Source organism: Octopus sinensis, linkage group LG24 (genome assembly GCF_006345805.1).
Source record: "Octopus sinensis linkage group LG24, ASM634580v1, whole genome shotgun sequence".
Lineage (NCBI taxonomy): Eukaryota > Metazoa > Mollusca > Cephalopoda > Octopoda > Octopodidae > Octopus > Octopus sinensis.
In genome coordinates, this window is record NC_043020.1 from 14,370,864 (window position 1) to 14,393,607 (window position 22,744).

The 22,744-nt window shown below is 37.3% G+C and overlaps 1 protein-coding gene across 4 annotated transcripts in view; it reads left to right on the plus strand.

Annotated features, from left to right (window-relative positions):
• LOC115223971 (alpha-1,6-mannosylglycoprotein 6-beta-N-acetylglucosaminyltransferase A-like) overlaps positions 1-12,315 on the plus strand; it is a 125,450-nt gene extending 113,135 nt beyond the window's left edge. For 3 of the 4 annotated variants that reach the window (XM_029794734.2, XM_029794733.2, XM_036512728.1), the window contains 6 exons: positions 818-942; positions 3,391-3,552; positions 4,448-4,594; positions 7,579-7,698; positions 8,266-8,449; positions 11,286-12,315. In XM_029794734.2, the coding sequence (XP_029650594.1) occupies positions 818-942; positions 3,391-3,552; positions 4,448-4,594; positions 7,579-7,698; positions 8,266-8,449; positions 11,286-11,545 (998 nt within the window). In that variant the 3' untranslated portion in view covers positions 11,546-12,315. Of the gene's footprint in view, positions 1-817; positions 943-3,390; positions 3,553-4,447; positions 4,595-7,578; positions 7,699-8,265; positions 8,454-11,285 lie in introns of all 4 variants that reach the window. The other variant, XM_036512729.1, reaches the window with a different exon arrangement.
• The last annotated feature ends 10,429 nt before the right edge of the window (positions 12,316-22,744 follow it).

Below are 22,744 nucleotides of genomic sequence, written 5' to 3' on the forward strand. Positions count from 1 at the left end.
GGTGATTGACATTAGGAAGAGCATCCAACTGTAAAACCCATGCCAAAACAGACCTTGCCAGTGCTGGTGCCACATAAAAAACACCTGGGGCACTCTGGTGATTGACATTAGGAAGGGCATCCAACTGTAAAACCCATGCCAAAACAGACCTTGCCAGTGCTGGTGCCACATAAAAAGCACCTGGGGCACTCTGGTGATCGACATTAGGAAGGGCATCCAACTATAAAAACCACACCTAAACAGACCTCACTGGTGCTAGTGTCATGTAAAAAAGCGTCCATTCTACTTTGTTAGGTGGTTGGCATTAGGAAGAGCAGCCAGCCGTAAAAACCGATGCCAAAACAGACAGTAAAGCCTAGTGAAGTCCTCTAGCTTGCCAGCTCCTGTCAAACAGTCAAACCCATACCAGCATGGAAAACATGTTAAGCAAGAATATATAGTAAGATGTGTGGTTGAGAGAAGAAAGGATTGCATCTATTTCTTTACTACCCACAAGGGGCTAAACACAGAGGGGACAGACAAACGAATTAAGTCGATTACATCGACCCCAGTGCACAACTGGTACTTAATTTATCGACCCCGAAAGGATGAAAGGCAAAGTCGACCTCGGCGGAATTTGAACGCAGAACCTAACGGCAGACGAAGTACGGCTACGCATTTTGCCCACCGTGCTAACGTTTCTGCCAGCTCGCCGCCTTATGCGAAAGGATTGCATTGATGAAAGAAGAGTGTAGAAAGAGGAAAGTGAGTTTGTTTATATGAGTTAAAACATGTTAAGTTTTCTGTTTTCTTATTTGTCACATATTGATATTTGTAGCTCACACCCCTGATAACTCATTTATGGGGTTTGTAGTTGAACAGCATTTGAAGGATCCTGTACTGCCAAGCATTAAGAAAAAGAATCAAGCTGTAGTCTATGGTAAAAATGAATTGATGTGGAAGGTCAGTTTTTTTTTTCGGTTTTTTTTCTTTCTTTTAATAAATTTTCATTTTGATTAATGAAGTTCCTAGTAAAACCAAATAACCATAGTATCCAGATTGTAACTGTGTTGTAAATTAAATCAGCATGATTGACCAAGGTAGCAGTCCTATTTTGTTGTAGAGATCATGGGTGACCCATTGGCTAACCAGAAATCAGTTTCAGGTAGATTTAATAAACTACAATAATGTTCATCTATAATTTTGCTGGAAGTAAAACTGCATTGACTCACAGTTGTGGCTGTACCCTAAAATCCCACAGTACTGTCTTAGGAAAGGACATATTGGTCAATGTAGGACTAAATTCCTGTTATATAGGCATAGTCATGACTAGGTCTCTTTGACTGTAGGTATACTTGATGAGAGTTAACCTTGGGCTAAACATAAGCTAAACTGAAAGAAGCCCGTCGTATATATGTATATATATATATATATATGTGTGTGTCTGTGTTTGTCCCCCCAACATCGCTTGACAACCGATGTTGGTGTGTTTACGTTCCCGTAACTTAGCGATTTGGCAAAAGAGACCGATACAATAAGTACTGGGCTTACAAAAGAATAAGTCCCGGGGTCGAGTTGCTCGATTAAGGCGGTGCTCCAGCATGGCCGCAGTCAAATGACTGAAACAAGTAAAAGAGAGAGTATAATTCAAAACAACATGAATTAATAAGCCTTACATTTGACAGAGCTAAAGGGCTAATCAGTGGTGAATAAAGTGAATGTATTAAGTATCCCAGCGAAGCTAACTGTTATGTTATACAATCTTTATAAACTATAATTACCAAAAAAAAATAATAAAAACTATTAAAAGTCAGAGTTGGTGAGTAACCTTAAAGGGTTGAACTGTGGAATAAAAGTCTGACTAGAAAAATGTTGGGTGCTTTTTCTTGTTACCCTTCATCTTATATCATATTTTGACATAGACTGTCATTTCAATTCTTTATTTCGCAATCATTCAATTCGTAAAACATGCTCCTTGCTAAGAGTGTGTACTGGACGGCACTTACCCCTTACTATTCAATGGTGCACCCTCAGATTTACAGTTATACATTTATTTCGAAACCCCTCTATAGCATCATTACAATTCATGCCCATCCAGAATATTCTGAAGCACCCCCTGGCACCAAAGTCTGGAGATGGTCCTGATTCATGATAAGAAGGGAAAAAAATTCGAAATTTAAAGTATTTTTACTCACAAGATACAACAATTGTATTTATAAAAATAGAGTTTGGTCATAGATCAAGATGAAATGTATTGCATCACACTTTCTGAATGAATTCTTTCAAAACTGCATTTTGTTTTGAAAAATCTTGCCCAAGATATTTATCGTCTGGAAGCCGTTCAGCGACGTGCAACCAAAAGAATACCCTCCATCAGGCATTTGCCATATTCTGAACGCCTTACTTCCCTGGGCATGGACACATTGAAACTCCAACGTCTGGCAGCTGACTGGGCAGACACCCATAAAATTATTAACCATCTTACAAACAATAACTCTGAGCACCTTTTCAAACTCCACCCGTCTAACACCCGTGGACATGTTTATAAAGTCAGAAAACAGCACAGCTCCTATGACTTTAGGAAACATTTTTTCACGCTGAGAGTTGCTGAAGCATGGAACAAACTGCCAGCATCAGTTGTTAGTTGTCGGAGCACTGCATCCTTCAAAACTTCCATGCTTCCTGAGATTCGCCAACACTACACCTTATTTTCTCTCCTCCATATGCACGCAAGCATGTATCTGACTCATACATTGTTTGCTTTCCAGACATTTGTACATTACTGCATATACTTTATATACACTTTTGACAAGTTGTGGTGCACCTGAGCACTGTATACAATAATTTCATTATTATTATTATTATTATTATTATTATTATTAAAATAATTTCTATTGTGAATAGATTTTTTAAAGACCTTTTGTTTCATTTTAAAATATGGTGTAATAAAGAAAGTAAAATGACAGTGTATAATTAATGATAGCAGTAATTATGACAGCCTATATTTAATTATGACACGTGAAGCTGGATAATTACCAAAAAAAATAATAATAAAAACTATTAAAAGATAGTTGGGGAATAAATCTAGGTGAGCAAGTAGTAAAATAAAGTAGCAAATATCTAGGCCCTAATTATTTATTTGTTGTTCTGCCTTCAGATTTATGCTTTGGGTAATACTAACCCAAATTCCTTGCTTTTGTTATATTTCTGAAGCAGTGTGGTTAGAATTAGGCGGCCGTTTCCTTAGTCATTTAATAAATCCCATGTAGTTCATATGACGATCATTAACTCTGTGCATTACTAAATCAGCTCAGGGGAGATAATTCTTGACTGTGTTGCCTCCTTATATAATTCTATGAAAATATATTTATGATTTCGTTGGAGATTTATCATTGTTCTCTATCTTTGCAGGATAAAACCAACTACTTGGCTGTTGTGAATAAATATGTGGACATTCATGGCACAGTTTATGTTGATGGCAAAACAAACAAAAGCCGTTATATTCCTTTGTATGTTAAAAACCATGGCTTGCTCAAAGGGGAAGAACTTCATACATTACTCCGAGAGTCTAAGGTAATTTGATTGTGACATTTATTTCTCCAAGCCGGTGAATATGGAGGGTGGGGTAACACGTCCCAGCCAAGCTGCAGCAATTTTTGTCTGGTTCCTAAAGCATCAAGTGCCAAAAATGAACTTCATCTTCCATTTTAAAGGTTTACAGAATTAACACAGGTTATAGGAACATAAACCTTCTTCCACAAAAAGATAGCTTAAACTGTACTCTAAATGAAGATGTAGTCAAATCCTATTTTATGGACTCAACCATGTTCTAAAATAAGTCGAAAGGTAAGCTACTATAAATCGGCACGAACTTTCCAGACAACCCAATATTAATAAGAGTCCTACTAAAGTATCAGTTCTTACTATTTACATCATTGGATGGATGGGAGCACTCCGTCGGTTACGACGACGAGGGTTCCGGTTGATCCGAATCAACGGAACAGCCTGCTCGTGAAATTAACGTGTAAGTGGCTGAGCACTCCACAGACACGTGTACCCTTAACGTAGTTCTCGGGGATATTCAGCGTGACACAGAGATTGACAAGGCCGGCCCTTTGAAATACAGGTACAACAGAAACAGGAAGTAAGAGTGAGAGAAAGTTGTGGTGAAAGAGTACAGCAGGGATCACCACCATCCCCTGCCGGAGCCTCGTGGAGCTTTAGGTGTTTTTGCTCAATAAACACTCACAACGCCCGGTCTGGGAATTGAAACCGCAATCCTATGGCCGCGAGTCCGCTGCCCTAACCACTGGGCCATTGCGCCTATTTACATCATTACTACACTACTCTTAGTATAACTACCAATACTGATGGTTGTTATTAGTATTTTTGTAATATCTCTTTATTCTTATCTTTTTTATCATTTACAAAAAGTTTTAAATGTTTTTTCTGTTTTGTATCATTTCAGTTATTTATTGGTCTTGGTTTCCCCTATGAAGGACCTGCTCCGCTTGAAGCGATAGCTAATGGTTGTGTGTTCCTCAATCCAAAATTCAACCCACCTCACAGCAGTAAAAATACACCATTTTTCAAGGGAAAGCCAACTTCGCGAAATGTAAGAAACTTCTTTAAAATGTTTCGCAGATTAGAACAGTGTTGGCTGTCAGGGCCAGTTGCTAGGTTAGTCTGTGCTGTCTTAGATAATGACATAGAGTATAATGAGGGTATCTCTACATGATGGTATAACCTGTTAGAAATAGCAGCTAAATTCCTTCAGATTACACTACTATAAAAGACAGGAAGATAAGCATGGTTTCATATACCTTTGATCAATACCTTACTGTTTTTTTTTACCTTGATTTTTCATATTTTTAAAACTTCTTTGATTCTCATCTCATTTTATTTCCTTTTTCATAGGCTCCTTTTATTGTCACCACATTTACCATATTTTATTATTACCTGTCCTTCTATTAATTCTTTATTGTGTTTTATTTAAACCGATTATCATTACTCTCTTGACAGCTTTTATTTGCTGTCTTCAATATGTAACTTACCATTTTCTCCTCCCTCCTTCATGCACTCACCATTCTTTCAGTGTTCTACTTTGTTATAACCAAGAATGGCTCTGACACAAGTAGCATTAATAATAATAATAATAATAATAATAATGAAATTATTGTATACAGTGCTCAGGTGCACCACAACTTGTCAGAAAGTGTGTATAAAGTATATGCAGTTATGTACAAATGTCTGGAAAGCAAACAATGTATGAGTCAGATACATGCTTGTGTGTGTATGGAGGGGAGAAAATCAGGTGTAGTGTTGGCGAATCTCAGAAAGCATGGAAGTTTTGAAGGATGCAGTGCTCCGACAACTAACAACTGATGCCGGCAGTTTGTTCCATGCTTCAGCAACTCTCAGCATGAAAAAATGTTTCCGAAAGTCATGGGAGCTGTGCTGTTTTCTGACTTTGTAAACATGTCCACGGGTGTTAGACGGGTGGAGTTTGAAAAGGTGCTCAGAGTTATTGTTTGTAAGATGGTTAATAATTTTATGGGTGTCTGCCAAGTCAGCTGCTAGACGTCGGAGTTTCAATGTGTCCATGCCCAGGGAAGTAAGGCGTTCAGGATATGGCAAATGCCTGATGGAGGGTATTCTTTTGGTTGCATGTCGCTGAACAGCTTCCAGACGATTGATATCCTGGGCAAGATAGGGGTTCCAGACCAGTGATGCAAATTCCAGGTGAGGTCTTACCATAGATAGCTATATAATGCCACAGATAGATTAATTTTTTTAGGTCATTAAATTTTTCTCAACTGATCAATAGACCAATTGAATAAATTTATCAGTAATGAACCTATAATGACTACTGGAAACAGCTGTAAGCCAAATTTGCTCCAATGAAGGAAAAATGTGTAATAATCATTAACTTGTTTTTAATATATATATATATATACACACACACACACACACACATTTTGTAACATTAATACCACTTCCTTTGTCAAACTCTTTACCTAGAAGTGACCTTCAAGCCTTTCTTGTGGGTCAACTTTCACAAATTCTTCCCGTGTCGTGCCTATTGTAGAAAACATTATTTTGCCCCTTTCCCCCAAAATTTCAGGCCTTGTGCCTATTGTAGAAAACATTATTTTGCCCCTTTCACCAAAAAATTTCAGGCCTTGTGCCTATTGTAGAAAACATTATTTTGCCCCTTTCACCAAAAAATTTCAGGTCTTGTGCCTATTGTAGAAAACATTATTTTGCCCCTTTCCCCAAAAAATTTCAGGCCTTGTGCCTATTGTAGAAAACATTATTTTGCCCCTTTCACCAAAAAATTTCAGGCTTTGTGCCTATTGTAGAAAACATTATTTTGCCCCTTTCCCCAAAAAATTTCAGGCCTTGTGCCTATTGTAGAAAACATTATTTTGCCCCTTTCACCAAAAAATTTCAGGCCTTGTGCCTATTGTAGAAAACATTAGTTTGCCCCTTTCCCCAAAAAATTTCAGGCCTTGTGCCTATTGTAAAAAACATTATTTTGCCCCTTTCCCAAAAAAATTTCAGGCCTTGTGCCTATTGTAGAAAACATTATTTTGCCCCTTTCCCCAAAAATTTCATGCCTGGTGCCTATTGTAGAAAACCTACTCCTTGCTTCCACTTAGAATCACAAGTCACTTCTTTATTCATGTATCATCCCCTATATGGACTACATGTCAATACCAGCTCAGACTTCCACTTTCTTTGTCAAACCCTTTACCTAGAAGTGATCTTCAAGCCTTTCTTGTGGGTCAACTTTCACAAATTCTCCCCATGTCTTCCTCACTCTAACCTGCTCCTTGCTTCCACTTAGAATCACAAGTCACTTCTTTATTCATGTATCATCCCCTATATGGACTACATGTCGATACCAGCTCAGACTTCTCTCTTGTACACTACATCTGATTGCTGCCCAGTTTTTCTCTCAGCTCTTCTCCATCATTTATCTTCACGAACATTACACATCCAATGAGAGCATGGAATTCTGAAACCAAATTCAATGTTAGATTAACAATTCATTCCTTGAACATTGATTAAAACTCATAAAGATATTGGAATAAATAGAAATTTACACCAAATACAAATTCCCTACCCATTCCTTTATTTACTCTCTCTTTTACTCTTTTACTTGTTTCAGTCATTTGACTGTTGACTGCGGCCATGCTGGAGCACCGCCTTTAGTTGAACAAATCGACCCCGGGACTTATTCTTTGTAAGCCCAGTACTTATTCTATCGGTCTCTTTTGCCGAACTGCTAAGTAAACACACCAGAATCGGTTGTCAAGCAATGCTAGGGGGACAAACACAAACATATACACACACATACATATATATATATATATATATATATATATATATATATATATATATATATATATAGATATATATATATATATATATATACATATATTCGGCAGGCTTCTTTCAGTTTCCGTCTACCAAATTCACTCACAAGGCATCTGATCAACACTGCATTCATTTTGTGTGTTTTTTTAATGGTTTTTTTTTTATCTCTAAATTACACACTATGTAATTACATTAACAATCTATTTTCTGATATAGCTTACCAGCCAACATCCTTATGCTGAGCATTATATTGGAAGACCTTATGTTTATTCAGTGGACATCAATGATTTAGCAGCTGTGGAGAGTGTACTTTCTGAAATCGGGTCATTAAATAAGGTAAAATATTTGTTCTGCATTTATTTCAGATTCTCTTTACTCTTTTACTTGTTTCAGTCGTTTGACCGCGGCCATGCTGGAGCACCGCCTTTAATCGAGCAACTCAACCCCGGGACTTATTCCTTTTGTAAGCCCAGTACTTATTCTATCGGTCTCTTTTGCCGAACTGCTAAGTAATGGGGACGTAAACACACCAGCATCGGTTGTCAAGCAATGCTAGGGGGACAAACACACACACGCATATATATATATATATATATATATATATATATATATACATATATATATGACGGGCTTCTTTCAGTTTCCGTCTACCAAATCCACTCACAAGGCTTTGGTTGGCACAAGGCTATAGTAGAAGACACTTGCCCAAGGTGCCACGCAGTGGGACTGAACCCGGAACCATGAGGTTGATAAGCAAGCTACTTACCACACAGCCACTCCTGCGCCTACTCTCAACTTTTATTGTACAATTACAATAATTCCAATTCAAAGTACACCTCGTTAATGTTGGTGTTGATTATGATGATGTTGATGTATATTTAAAGAGTTATTGATATATTTCAGTTTGAACCCTACATGCCATACGAATTCACTGAGGAAGGAATGCTCCAAAGATTGAATGCTTATCTTGAAGGACAGAATTTCTGCTCATTTCAAAAGACTGCTCCAAAATGGCCTCCATCTGATGCCGTCGCTATATATCTTGGTGAGGCTGGCAAGCCTTGTAATGATGTTTGTTGGCAAAGAAGTAAGTAGAAACTCTTCTCAATTCCTCTTTTGTTTCATTTTGGTTTTACTCTTTTACTTGTTTCAGTCATTTGACTGCGGCCATGCTGGAGCACCGCCTTTAATCGAGCAACTCGACCCCAGGACTTATGCTTTTGTAAGCCCAGTACTTATTCTTTTGTAAGCCCAGTACTTATTCTATCGGTCTCTTTTGCCGAACCGCTAAGTAACGGGGACATAAACACACCAGCATCGGTTGTCAAGCAATGCTAGGGGGACAAACACACTCACATAAACACACACGCACATATATATATATACATATATGCGACGGGCTTCTTTCAGTTTCCGTCTACCAAATCCACTCACAAGGCTTTGGCCAGCCTGAGGCTATAGTAGAAGACACTTGCCCAAGGTGCCACGCAGTGGGACTGAACACGGAACCATGTGGTTGGTAAACAAGCTACTTACCACACAGCCACTCCTGCGCCTAATTTTGTTAAATTATTCAAAAAATTTTTGGGCGTTTTGTTTTGTAATATAAAATGGTATTGTTGTGTGTTAACCCTTTCGTTACTGTATTTATTTTGAGATTTTCTGTGTTTCTTTCAATTATTTTAAATATAACAAAGAATTTAGTAGAATAACTTAGTTATCATTAAACTATTGTTAGGAACATAAATTGTAACTAAGGCTTGGTGGAAAGATTTTAATTCAGAACTTATGAAAACAAGACATTTGTACTACAGAGCCAGAGCTGGTTTCAGCCGGGTTGGTCACGAAAAGGTTAAATATTTGATTTTATGAATATTCCATTAATTAAGGTAATGTTAAGCTTGATTCATTACAGAGTAGTTAATTTGTGTTTAGAATCCATACTGTTCAAAAACCTAGTCTCCTCTAAAGCCAGTTACCTCGATGTAACTGCCATGTATCATGTTGTTCTAACAACATCCAATAATTGATCTCTGATGGCAAACTCTTCAAATTCAGGAAATACTCCAGCTCTGATCAGTTACTTAACTTCTACAAAAATCAAATATGATTCATGGCCAATCATCTGGTTCAGAGCCTGCAACAAGGCCTCTTCCAGCCTGCAGCTGCTATGTCGAATGAGAATAAAGCCCTGTGAGACCCATATTGGAGTACGGGATTCAAGCCTCATCTCCTTATCTCCTCAAAAACATACATCATCTTGAAAGAGTCCAGAAGCTGGCTACCCACATGGTTCTTGGTCTCAAGCATTTGTCTTATGAAGAAAGGCTGAAGATGCTCGACCTTTATTCTCTAGAAAAACGCCACCGCTGTGGTGGTCTCATTCTCACTCACAACATCATAAACGGAAAGTGTAACCTCTCGAAAGAGCTGTTCTTCACTCCTGCTCCAGAGCGTCGGCTGCGGGGTCACTCCGAAAAGCTCTATCTGCGACGATTTCATCTCAATCGAAGGAGAGGAGCTTTCTCCGTCCGGGTTGCGGATCCGTGGAATAAGCTGCCGGACGAGATAGTGAAGATGCCGACGACTGCTCGGTTCAAAGTCTCTCTTGACCAGAAATGGCCTGAACTCTTTGCATGAACACCCTCCCTGTACATAACTCCATGTCCCCCTACATGGCCTTACTTTTTGCTTTTTGAGCCAAAAAATTAACTTTAACTTATCTAGCTGGAGATGGAGAACATGTCCATACCAGTGCAAATAGCAAAGACTCCTTCTTCAATGTACTCCACCTATTGACCCCTTTCTATCATCTCCCTTCCTCTTTTACAGCAACTATAACAGCTTCTGCTCCTCTCAACCAGCTTCTTCCCCACCATCATCACGATTACACCATCCCTATTTTTTTTTTCTTGTCATCTTTATCTCACCCTCCATATCCCACACAAAATACTTTACCCAAACATTAAAGACTCCCTTTGGTCACAAATGACCATGGGATTGCACCTAGAAAATTCCCCTCCAAGGTACAAGTCCAGGCAAGGTTGTTTAGGGAAGACCAGTGGTTGTCCATGCATATCAGCCTCCCCTTTACACACCACTGATATTATCCAAAAGAAAAACAAAGGCCTATACAGCTTGGCACCAGTGACATTGCAACTCATTTTCTACAGCTGAGTGAACTGGAGTAATGTGAAATAAAGCATCTTGCTCAAGAACACAACACATAGCTCAGTCTGGGAATTGAACTCACTACCTCATGACTGTGAGCCTGACTCTCTTGCCACTGAACCATGTGCCCTCAACTTAATATTACTTCCTCAAATTGAAGCCCTCTACAAGTTCATTCTGACCTCTTTTTATCCCTTCATACTTCAACTGACAGATGTTGAAACTAAGCCTCAAACCCTGTTGATCCCACCAGTCCAAGTGGCCCTATAAAGATCATGGCATTGCTTTTCCTTTAGGCGCGGGCATGGCTGTGTGGTTAGGGAGCTTGCTTCCTAGCTACATGGTTTCGGGTTCAGTCCCACTGCGTGGCACTTTGGGCAGGTGTCTTCTTCTATAGCCCCGAGCCGACCGAAGCTTTGTGATTGAATTCAGTAGGTGGAAGTTACTGCCGTGTGTGTATGTGTGCGTGTAGGTGCTCAGTGCCTCTCCGAAAGAGAGAGAGAGGGAATTCATTTATAAAATTGAAATAAATGAGTTATGCTGTTTTAACTTGGAAATTTAGGAGTTTTGGTTCTTGGTATGAATAAATTAATAGAAGCATGTAAACAGTGTCTGACATGATTAGAGAGGGTTAAATTTAGGAGAGAGAGAAATAGAACAGGCTAAGAAATTATAATAAAATGATATATTATATGATATCCTTTTGTGATGTTATGGAAAGCTTTATTTTCTTCTTTTATTTCCTTCTTTAGATCGAATCTGTGAACCCTCATATTTTGAAGACATCAACAATTTAGAATCACTGAAGAAATACAAAGCTAACTGCACCACAAAAAAATCCATAACAGACATTTATTACCCAGCGTTTAATCCTAAAACATTTGAGTGCATTTTACAGACAGATGAACGCTTGTTCAGTTGTGCAGGCGAGAAGTTTCCTTTAATGCGTTTATGTCCATGTCGAGATTATATCAAAGGGCAGAGTGCTCTCTGTAAAAACTGTGATAGGTGACGATGCTGTGAAAATTTATGCCACAGAATTAACCAGGTTTTATTTTCCTATACCTTTACTTCTCTTTCTAATGCATCTATCAAACTATCAAATGTCACCATTTATAAATAGATGTCTTCTGTGCGTGTGTGTATGTGTGTGTGTGTGTGCATCTACATGTCTGTCTGTATACGCATGCATCATATATATATATATACATAAATACACTGGTGTATTTTAGTAGCAACTTTTCATTGCTGCTTGTATGTGCTTGAAATAATGATCACCGGTCCAGTTGACTAGTTTGAGGTGAAGTTTTTTTCCACAATTTCTCATCGTTTCTATTTTAGTTAAAGATAGGTGGCTTATGAAACAAGGTGAGGAGACCGTCTTTTATGCTTCAAGTAATGTCTCATCCTCTGTCTGTTCACTTACAGACTGCAACAATCTTTGATCATATTATTTCCATTCATAACACAAAAGTAAACCAGAAATTATTTGTTGGTAGCATTATCATTTATCAGATTAAAAACCACGTCTGCCAAAAATAAACAACTGAGATCATCTTCCATAAACCGACAATTTGCTACTATCAACAAAGTCCACTGCTGGAAAAGAAAGTCATTGTCACACGTCTGTTAGATAGATGCACCTAATGTATTCTGTATACTCTTTACGCTTTTACTTTTTTACTTGTTTCAGTCATTTGACTGAGGCCATGCTGGAGCACCGCCTTTAGTCGAGCAACTCGACCCCGGGACTTATTCTTTGTAAGCCCAGTACTTATTCTATCGGTCTCTTTTGCCGAACCGCTAAGTGACGGGGACATAAACACACCAGCATCGGTTGTCATGCAATGCTAGGGGGACAAACACAGACACACATACATATGTATATACATATATACGACGGGCTTCTTTCAGTTTCCTTCTACCAAATCCACTCACAAGGCTTTGGTCGGCCCGAGGCTATAGCAGAAGACACTTGCCCAAGGTGCCACGCAGTGGGACTGAACCCGGAACCATGTGGTTGGTAAGCAAGCTACTTACCACACAGCCACTCCTGTGCCTGTATGTACACCTTTCTTGACATAATGTCTTTTAACAGATGAATCACTTAGCCAATAGGGAGTTTCAACATGAGAGACTCAACCTGTTAGAAATAGTAGCTAAGTCTCCCTCAAATTAGACCTTATTGCCTTAAAACAAAGGAGAGAAGAGACAAAGACAGACTGCTCATGGCTGGGGCATCTTTGTGAGCATGGTTCTGAGATGACCTGGGGTTAAACAATATTAAATGTCTCTACAGAAATGTACAGTGTTTTATCATTAATTAGCTTGGTTTTTAAAGGGAAAAATTCCTAATTTAACCCTTGAAAACTGAAAGTGGCTTTCAGTAGTTAAGATTTCCATCAAATTAAATGATCGAAGAAACGTATAAAGTTTTTACAGAAAGAAAATCCACGTCACATTAGCAAACTGGATATCTGGTTGTTATTTCAGCATAAGTGTGTGTATGTATAGAACTGTGTGTGTGAGTGTTTATGCACACACTCACACATACATACATGTTGTGTGTATATATATATATATATATATGTGGAGGCGCAATGGCCCAGTGGTTAGGGCAGCGGACTCGTGGTCGTAGGATCACGGTTCCGATTCCCAGACCGGGCGTTGTGTGTGTTTATTGAGCGAAAACACCTAAAAAAGCTCCACGACGCTCCAGCAGGGGGTGATGATCCCTGCTGTACTCTTTCACCACTCTTTCTCTCACTCTTTCGTCTGTTGGCCTGCTCGCTTAGCCAGTGGGGTGGCGTCATTCGAAGGCTAAAACAATGCAAACGCATTGTGACCAGCGATGTGTAACAACATCTGATGGTCTGGTCGGTCACGTGATCACGTGATATATATATATATATATAATATACACATAAGTACATACATTCATACATACACACACACACACACATACATACATACATATATGTGTGTGTGTGTTGTAAGATATTATAATCACCAGTTTGTAACATAAAAAGCATATGCTTGTATTGTATGCATGTGTGTGTGTGCGTGTGAATGTGTTGTACATATGTATGTGTATGCCTGTATATAATGTGGTGTATGAATTTTTTAATTCTACATTGACGTTAAACAAAACCAATAATAATGATTTTGATAATTGTGCAAGAGATGTCCACTTGTGACATAAACATGTCGTTAACTCTACAATACCACGTTAGTGCTGACCAAACTTAATTTCCACGGTGGATATATCCATGATCAGATTTTTAAAAAATCTGGAGAAGAGGAGAAAAGAAATTATGTTTATTGGCAAAAAAATAGAACAAGAATTGAACAAGTCATGGCTTACAATTTTAATTAAATCGAATTGGAATCAATGCTCATAAATTTATAGATTTATCAAATTAAGAAATTACATTTTTTATGCATTTAACTAACCCCAAATCTTTTTAAAGATTGCTCCCAATGTCAAAGTTTTAGCTGTAAACTGGGTACTACTACTACTACTACTACTACTACTACTATAATATATGTGGGAGAGGATAGGGTTAACCCCATTAGTTTTCTTTTTTTTTTGTTTTTTTTGTTTTACTTGTTTCGGTCTTTAGACTACCGCCATTCTGGGGCACTACCTTGAAGAACATCTAGCCCAGTGAAGTGACCCCAGTAGTTTTATATTTTATGGCGGCGAGCTGGCAGAAACGTTAGCACGCCGGGTGAAATGCGTAGCCGTATTTCGTCTGCCGCAACATTCTAAGTTCAAATTCCGCCGAGGTCGACTTTGCCTTTCATCCTTTCGGGGTCGATAAATTAAGTACCAGTTACGCACTGGGGTCGATGTAATCGACTTAATCCATTTGTCTGTTTTTGTTTAGCCCCTTGTGGGTAGTAAAGAAATAAGTAGTTTTATATTTTTTAAGTCTGATACTTATTTCATTGGTCTCTTTTGCTGAACCACTCAGTAGTTATGGAAAAATAAACAGACCAACATCAGTTGTCAAGTGGTGGGGGACAAACACACACACACATGCACACACATGACAGGCTTCTTACAGTTTCCGTCTACCAAGTCTACTCACATGGCTTTGGTCGGCCTGAAGCTATGGTAGAAGAAGACACTTGCTCAAGGTGCCATGCAGTGGGACTGACCCGTGAACCATGCATTTGGGAAGCAAGCTTCTTACCTCACAGTACACTTATAATTAATCAATCATCTTTATATATTAGTAATGTGTATGCAACATTAATTTTGGAGGCACATGGCCTAGTGGTTAGAGCAGCGGACTCGCGGTTGAGGGATCGCAGGTTCGAATCTCAGACCAGGCGATGTGTGTGTTTATGAGCGGAAGGTAATGGCGAACTTCTGCTGACTCTTTTGCCACAACTTTCTCTCTCTCTTTCCTCCTGCATCTTGCAGTTCGCCTGTGACGGACCGGCATCCCGTCCAGGTGGGGAACCTATACGCCAAGGAAACCGGGAAACCGGCCCTTATGAGCCAGGCATGGCTCGAGAAGGAACAAACAAATGCAACAACATTAATAGGTCAGAAATATATGAATTATATGCACATTCACACACATTTAGTCTCATACATCTGCACACACACACACACACACACACACACATATTGCCTATGTGTATGATAACAATGTTAAATTGTTAATGTACATGTGTGTATAGATACATGCATACATACTTGATTAAGTACAGCATAATATTTAGGGGTTTGTTAAATTTGTATTCCACAGAAAGAAAAGCAACCTGATTTAGGAAAGCTGTTTCTTCATCTGATGGGAGTTAAGGGGGTACTGCAAATATATAAAGGCTCAAGAATGTTAGGGGATACACCAGGGGAAAGTGGGGGAGATTGTATATGTTGAATAATAAGTTTTTAGCAAAAATAGGATGAGGCAAAGGTGGTTATGGGCAAAAGAGAAATTGGTTTTGTGTACACACATACACACACACACACACACAACATAGCACAAACATTAACGAGAGAGAATTTTTTTTTACTATGTCGATCTCTCATGTCATTTCCTCTAACTTTAACCAGAACATGCATACAGATATACATATATGTAAGTGTGTGTATCTGTATGTTTAAATATATATATATATATATATATATATATATATATATATACACACATACATACATACATGCATACATATATACACATGTGTGTATGTATCTATGTATTCAAGTATATATGTATTTGTATGTGTGTGAGTGAGTGAGTGTATATGAATTTGTATATAAGAGTGAGAGTGAATGTTTGTGTGCCCAAGTATTGATCCCTACAAATATATTTGCCCCTTTTTTTCACTGAATACCACTTATCCTCTACCATGACCAACATGTGTTGCTTAAGCACTTCCCGTGTTTACCAACAATTCATTATAATATATATATATATATATATATATATATATATATATATACATACACACACAAACATACACGTGTGTATGTATATATACACACACACACAAACACACATGCGTGTGTATGTATGTATGCACGCATACATACACACACATATATATATACAAATGAAACACAAACATATTGTATTATTTGTTATGCTTTCAACACCGTTATGTGAACCATGTCTGCAAAATGGCCAATTATGATCACATGAGGTGGGAAGTTTGTGATATAATTATATCAGTTTTATACTGCTGTTGTTGCTGAATATTTTGATGATGACGATGATACGACAAAGTAAGTATATTATGGGTTGTAGAGTCTCTCAGAATCTCAGAATGGACACTGTTTTAGGGCTTGATTGAATCCACGTAGTCAATGTTTTCTACAACGTTTGAACAGATCAATAATATTCAATCACTTTTTTCAAACTCCACATTATCATGAGATTAATTTTTTTTAATCTATTCGTTCAATACTTATAGTATCGGTACCATGCCAAACATCCCTTCTCTTCAGACCATACTGGAGCAAATTGTGAAGAAAGACATTGTAAAGTGAATATCAATAATAATAATAAAACTACTGAATAATAATAATAATAATAATAATAATAATAATAATAATAATAATAATATAATAATAATAATGGTTTCAAATTTTGGCATAAGGCCATCAGTTTCAGGGAAAGAGATTAAGTCAATTACATCAAACCCCTATGCTCAACTGGTACTTATTTTATCGACCCCGAAAAGATGAAAGTCCAAATCAACCTTGGCAGAATTTGAACTCAGAACATAAAGACAGATGAAATGCCACTAAACATATCACCCAGTGTGCTAAGGATTCTGTCAGCTTGCTGTCCTGTAATGATGATGATGATGATGATGATGATGATGATGATGAAGATGGCTTTTGGTTTAGGCCAGGAATTCTAAGGAGAGGGGAAGATTAGTTGTTACCATCCCTCGCCCACCCACAAATCCCTATAACTTTACTGGTTCCCTTTTTTTTTTTTGTTGATATATTTTTTATCTTTTACTCGATTGTATTATTAGACTATACCCAGACTGGGGGCACCATCTTGAAAAAAAAATTTTCTAAAAGCCTGATACTTATTTTATCGGTCTCTTTTGTCAAACTGTTAAGTTACGGGGATGTAAACGCACCAACACCAGTTGTCAAATGGTGGTAGGGAACAAACACACACATACACACACATATATGATGGGCTTCTTTCAGTTTCCATTTACCAAATTCACTCAATGGCTTTGGTCGGCCCAAGGCTATAGTAGAAGACACTTGCTCAACATTCCATGCTGTGGTACTGAACCCAGGACCATGTAGCTGGGAAGGAAGTTTCTTACCACACAGTCATGCCTGCACCTGATTCTGAAGGAATAAAAAGCAAAGAGCTAATGGTTTCTAACAAAGACACAAGGTCAGATAGTGTAGTGATGGTGCGGGGATGGGGGGGGGGACTATTCATTCTTACCAGCTGCCAGTAATTGTCTGCTACTTAATTATATCAACCATTAATGAAATATATCTATATTGGCTTAAGCAGGTTTTCACTTGAAATGGAAACTCAGCACTTTGATAATTAATTAATTAATTAATTCCATGTCTCCCATGTTTTGGGTTTCAGATCCAATGAAACTCAAGTTGGTTTTTCATATTTCTGCAGGTTGATCTAATCAGTTGTTACCTCCACAGAATGTCTGGTTTTCTGCTTAGGTTATGTCATTATTAAGATCCATTTTACCATTTATCCATTTTACCATTTTGCTTTGTTCTTTCTGTAATCAATGAAGTAGCAATCATGTATTAGGATCAATTTAACTCTACTTATCATCCCAAAATTGTTGGTATTGCATCTGTTAGAAATCACGTGTATGGTGCCAGGCAAAAAGGTTTGCAATATTGAGTTCCATGTCTTGGCATTAGTGAGACAAACCACACCAAATTTGTTTTTGCATTTTCATTGTTCCAGAATTAACCCTTTCGTTACTGTATTTATTTTGAGATGCTCTGTGTTTCTTTCAATTATTTTAAATATAATAAAGAATTTAGTAAAATAAATTTGTAATCATTAAGCTAGTGTTAAGAACATAAATTGCAACTAAGGTTTGATGGAAGATTTTAATGAAAAACTTATAAAAACAAGACATTAATACTACAGAGCCAGAGCCGGGTTGGTAACGAAAGGTTTAATAAAATAGAACTGGTGAATTTCTGGAATCAGTTCCTTGGATTACTTCACCATTCCTCAAAATGTGTGGCTTTGTGGCTTGAATCATAATTCAGCTAAATGGAAGAGTTTAAGGTTTTGGCTAAGGTGTTTTAAAGAAATTAGTGCCTGTTGTTGGTTGTGTGGTTAGGGCCATCAAGAAATGCATAATTCCCAACAGATCTAACCATGACAATTATTTTATGTGATATATATATATATCACCCTTTTAATGTCCACTTTTCCATGCCTGCATGGATTGGACAGAATTGTTTCAAATCACATGATCAGTGTATCATCCTGTCTCTTTGTTCTTGTATATTCTGTGGCTCTTGTACCATTCCTGAGGAAGCCAGAGTTCTTTAAGGCCATATTGGTGCATCCAAAGGTCAACATCATCATATTGTTGGACAATACTGAAATCTATGTGATAACAGGAGCATGAATTAGCCAGGTCATGTTGGTGGGTTTAAATCTCAGCACCTCCAAATATCTCTTGTCACATGTAAAACAGATCATGCTATCAGTCAAATCTATTGTGAGGATCACCTTTTGGGGTCTTTTGTGTGTGTGTGTGTGTGTTTTGTTTCGTTTTTCGTTTTTTTTTTGTTTTTTTTGTTGGCAAGTGCAGGAAATTTTCTTGTTTTATGGCCATGGTGAAAGTGATTGTATGGTGGTCCAAATTGAAAGGAGTGAAGTCAGGTACTTTCTCTGTCAACCAAACCCTCATCAACTTCATTGAGTATCACTTGGAGAAGAAAATGAGGTTGGAGGGAGAAGTGTTTCCCTTCAGTAAATTGGCTAAAATGTGGGTGAAATTGGTGAGAATGGTCTGCATAAATAGACCAGCTCTCTTAACAGGTGCCCATAAGCCAAAGAAAAATAGCTGAGAGGACAAGGATTAAATGACTAACCTTGGGTAGGTAAGTAAGTGCCCATGATATTCCGGTAACCCTGGTTCAGTGGAGAGCCTTCATTGACCTGAGGTGGGCATCTCATTCTGTACCTTTTATATATTCTTGTTTTCCAAGCCTGTTGGGGTTTTTTTTTCCTTCAGCGCAAAATTTACTATTTGTAATTTAACGTCCCTTCATTCATTGCCCTTGTGGTAAATAAAAGAAACTGTTACTGTTGTTGTTGTTGTTGTTGCTGTTATCTTTTATCTTTTACTTGTTTCAGTCATTTGACTGCGGCCATGCTGGGGCATCATCTTGAGTTTTAGTCAAACAAATCAACCCCAGGACTTACATTTTTTAAGCCCGGTCTATCAGTCTCTTTCGCCAAACTGCTAAGTTACACTGTCATAAATACACCAACACTAGTTGTCAAGCAGAGGGCAGGGAGCAAACACAGACACACACACACACACACATATACAACAGGCTTCTTTCAGTTTCCATCTGCTAAATTCACTCACAAGGCTTTGGTCAGCCTGATGCTATAGTAGAAAATACTTGTCCAAACTATTATGCAGTGGGGTTAAACCTGAGAGCATGTGGTTGGGAAGCAAGCTTCTTATCACACAGTCATGCCTATTATTATTATTATTATTATTATTATTATTATTATTATTATTATTATTATTATCATTATTATTATTATTAGGGCTATAAGCAGGCAGAATTGTTAGCACATTGGGCAAAATGCTTAGTGACATTTCATCCATCTTTACATTCTGAGTTCAAATTCTGCCAAGGTCAACTTTCATCCTTTCTGGGTCAATAAAATAAGTACCATTAGAGCACTGAGGTTCATGTAATTGACTTAGCCCCGCCCACGAAATTGCTGGCCTTGTGCCAAAATTTGAAACCATTATTGTTGTTGTTGGTATTGTTATTATTATTATTCTTTTTAACTCTGGTTATCATGGAACTCCTGGAGTCTTGCATGCATAGCGAACTTGCTGATTGCAACTTACGATACCATGCTATATGTTCCTTTCAATTCTCTAATACTTTCCTGATTATTCTGGCCGTGCCAAGGAGGCAAACCTTTTGTAACAGTTCTACTGGGCACTCTATTCCAATTTCTTTAATATTCCCCCTTGATGCCTTCAAATACTGTCCCCAACGATCCAACAGTAATTAGCACTATCTTTACTTTTTTCATTTTCCATAGCCGGGGTATTATTATTATTGTTGTTGTTGTTGTTGTTTTTGTAGTTGTTAAGGCAATGATTTTTACATATTGAGTTCAAATTGGTCCAAGATCGATTTTGTTTTCCGTCCTTTTGGGGTCAATAAAATAAAGTATCAGTCAATTATTGGAGTCAATGCTATCAACTACTGCTCTCCCCCAAATTTCAATCCATTTACCCATTCTAGAAAAACATTATTTCTTTTGATTATGTCCAATTTTTGAAGGGACAGGCTCTGATTAATAAAATACTCTTCAACATGTTTGCTTGTTGATTCAAATAGTGAAAGCCTGGACCAATGTTGACAGATGGGCATAGGGCGGCGAGCTGGCAGAAACGTTAGCACGCCGGGCGAAATGCATAGCCAGATTTCGTCTGCTGTTAAGTGTTCTGGATTCAAATTCCACCGAGGTCGACTTTGCCTTTCATCCTCTCGGGGTCGATAAATTAAGTACCAGTTACGCACCGGGGTCGATGTAATCGACTTAATCCCTTTGTCTGTCCTTGTTTGTCCCCTCTATGTTTAGCCCCTTGTGGGTAGTAAAGAAATATATATTAGATTGATGAATGGTTCCCTGTACAAACTGAATAACAAATGGTTTTCCTGAAGAAAATTAAGTTTGTATAATGAGATGAAATTTGATCAACAAGCAACATGCAGACTATGCATATTTATAATTTACATGGAGACCATTTCCTTAGTGAGATGAAATCTGAACAGCAAAACCTGAATAAACTGTGCACATGTTGAACCCTTTAGTGTTTAAACCAGCCATATCCAGCCAAAATATTCTACCTATTTTATGTTCAAACTAGTCAGATATGGTCATTCATAGCTATCTTATTGTGTCATTTTAAAAATAAACTATCACATCATTGAAATCTCAAAGCCATGAAATGATGCAAGATTAATTTGACATGGTGTGAATACATAAGCTTTACATTTGACAGAATAATCTGAATGCTAAAGGGTTAAGTGCTGGGAAAGTGTACAAATGATCCATTCAAGTTCATCTATGCATTTCATGTAGCTTGCAAATTTTCATTTTATATAAAGAAAAAATGCTATTTCACATATGTTTTGCTGAAAATGTAGCCATTGATGAACAAATGCAAGACAAAGGGAAATATACAGTGCATATATACACCCACACACACATATATTAATATGTCTACATACACATATGTATATATATATCTATATATATATATATATATATATATATATAAACACACACATACACAATATATTGATAGATATATATGTATATACTTATATATACACACATATACAGTTAGATAGATATGTATATATACACACATCTATATATGTATACATATATATATGTATACATGTATGTATATATATATATGTGTATATTTATATATATATATATGATCAGATTGTAGCCTGGTGCAGCCTCCTGGCTTCCCAAACCCCAGTCGAACTGTTCAACCCATGCCAGCATGGAAAACAGATGTTAAACGATGATGATGATATGCACATGTATATATATATATATGTGTGTATATATATATATAAAGTACAAAGTGAGATAGGGGTTATGAGTGTAACCCACTATGGGATATCATTTATCCAATATACTGCCAGTAAAGTGCCCAAAAGGCTAATACATAAATGCTTACATTTGCAATGCAATTAATTCATTTATTGTATTATATGGGCGAAGGTAAAATGTTTTACCTCAAATTCATAATACAAAATAAGAAAATGGAGGAATAGATTTCTTTCAATCATCAACTTCCAGATAATACCAAATCATTTTTTATGGTATTATCTTACTTATTGATGTATATTGTTTTATTCTGTCTTATTCTGTTGGATTTGGATGTTCCTATTTAATCTAAATAATTAGTTAATAAATTATATGAATTGGTATTATTTGGAAGTTGATGATTGAAAGAAATCTATTCCTCCATTTTTCTTATTTTGTATATATGTATATATATATATATATATATATATATAGTGAGGGTATAGGAGGTGTTGGTATCTAAAAGACCCAAAGAGTGGCAGGTAATGCTAAGTAAGTGCTATAGACAGACTGTAGTTAAACTCTTGATTCGATAGTGATATGAGTGAGGAGTCTAATGTGGGTCTTGTATTAGCATGCATATATACATTAGACAAAATGAGATAACAAAACCAAGGCTGTGAGTTGTTTTCATGACATTTATAAGGAAAAATATATAGACATAGTCTTACAGCTGTTTCTGGGATATTATGGATGTCCCTTCATCAGAGCTGATGTGAGCTGGTTAAATAGAGGTAAAAATTTAAGTTCAAATATTGTTGTAAGATTATATATCTTTTTCCTTATAAATGTCCTGAAAACTACTCACAGCCGTGGCTTTATCTCAATTTGTGTAATATATA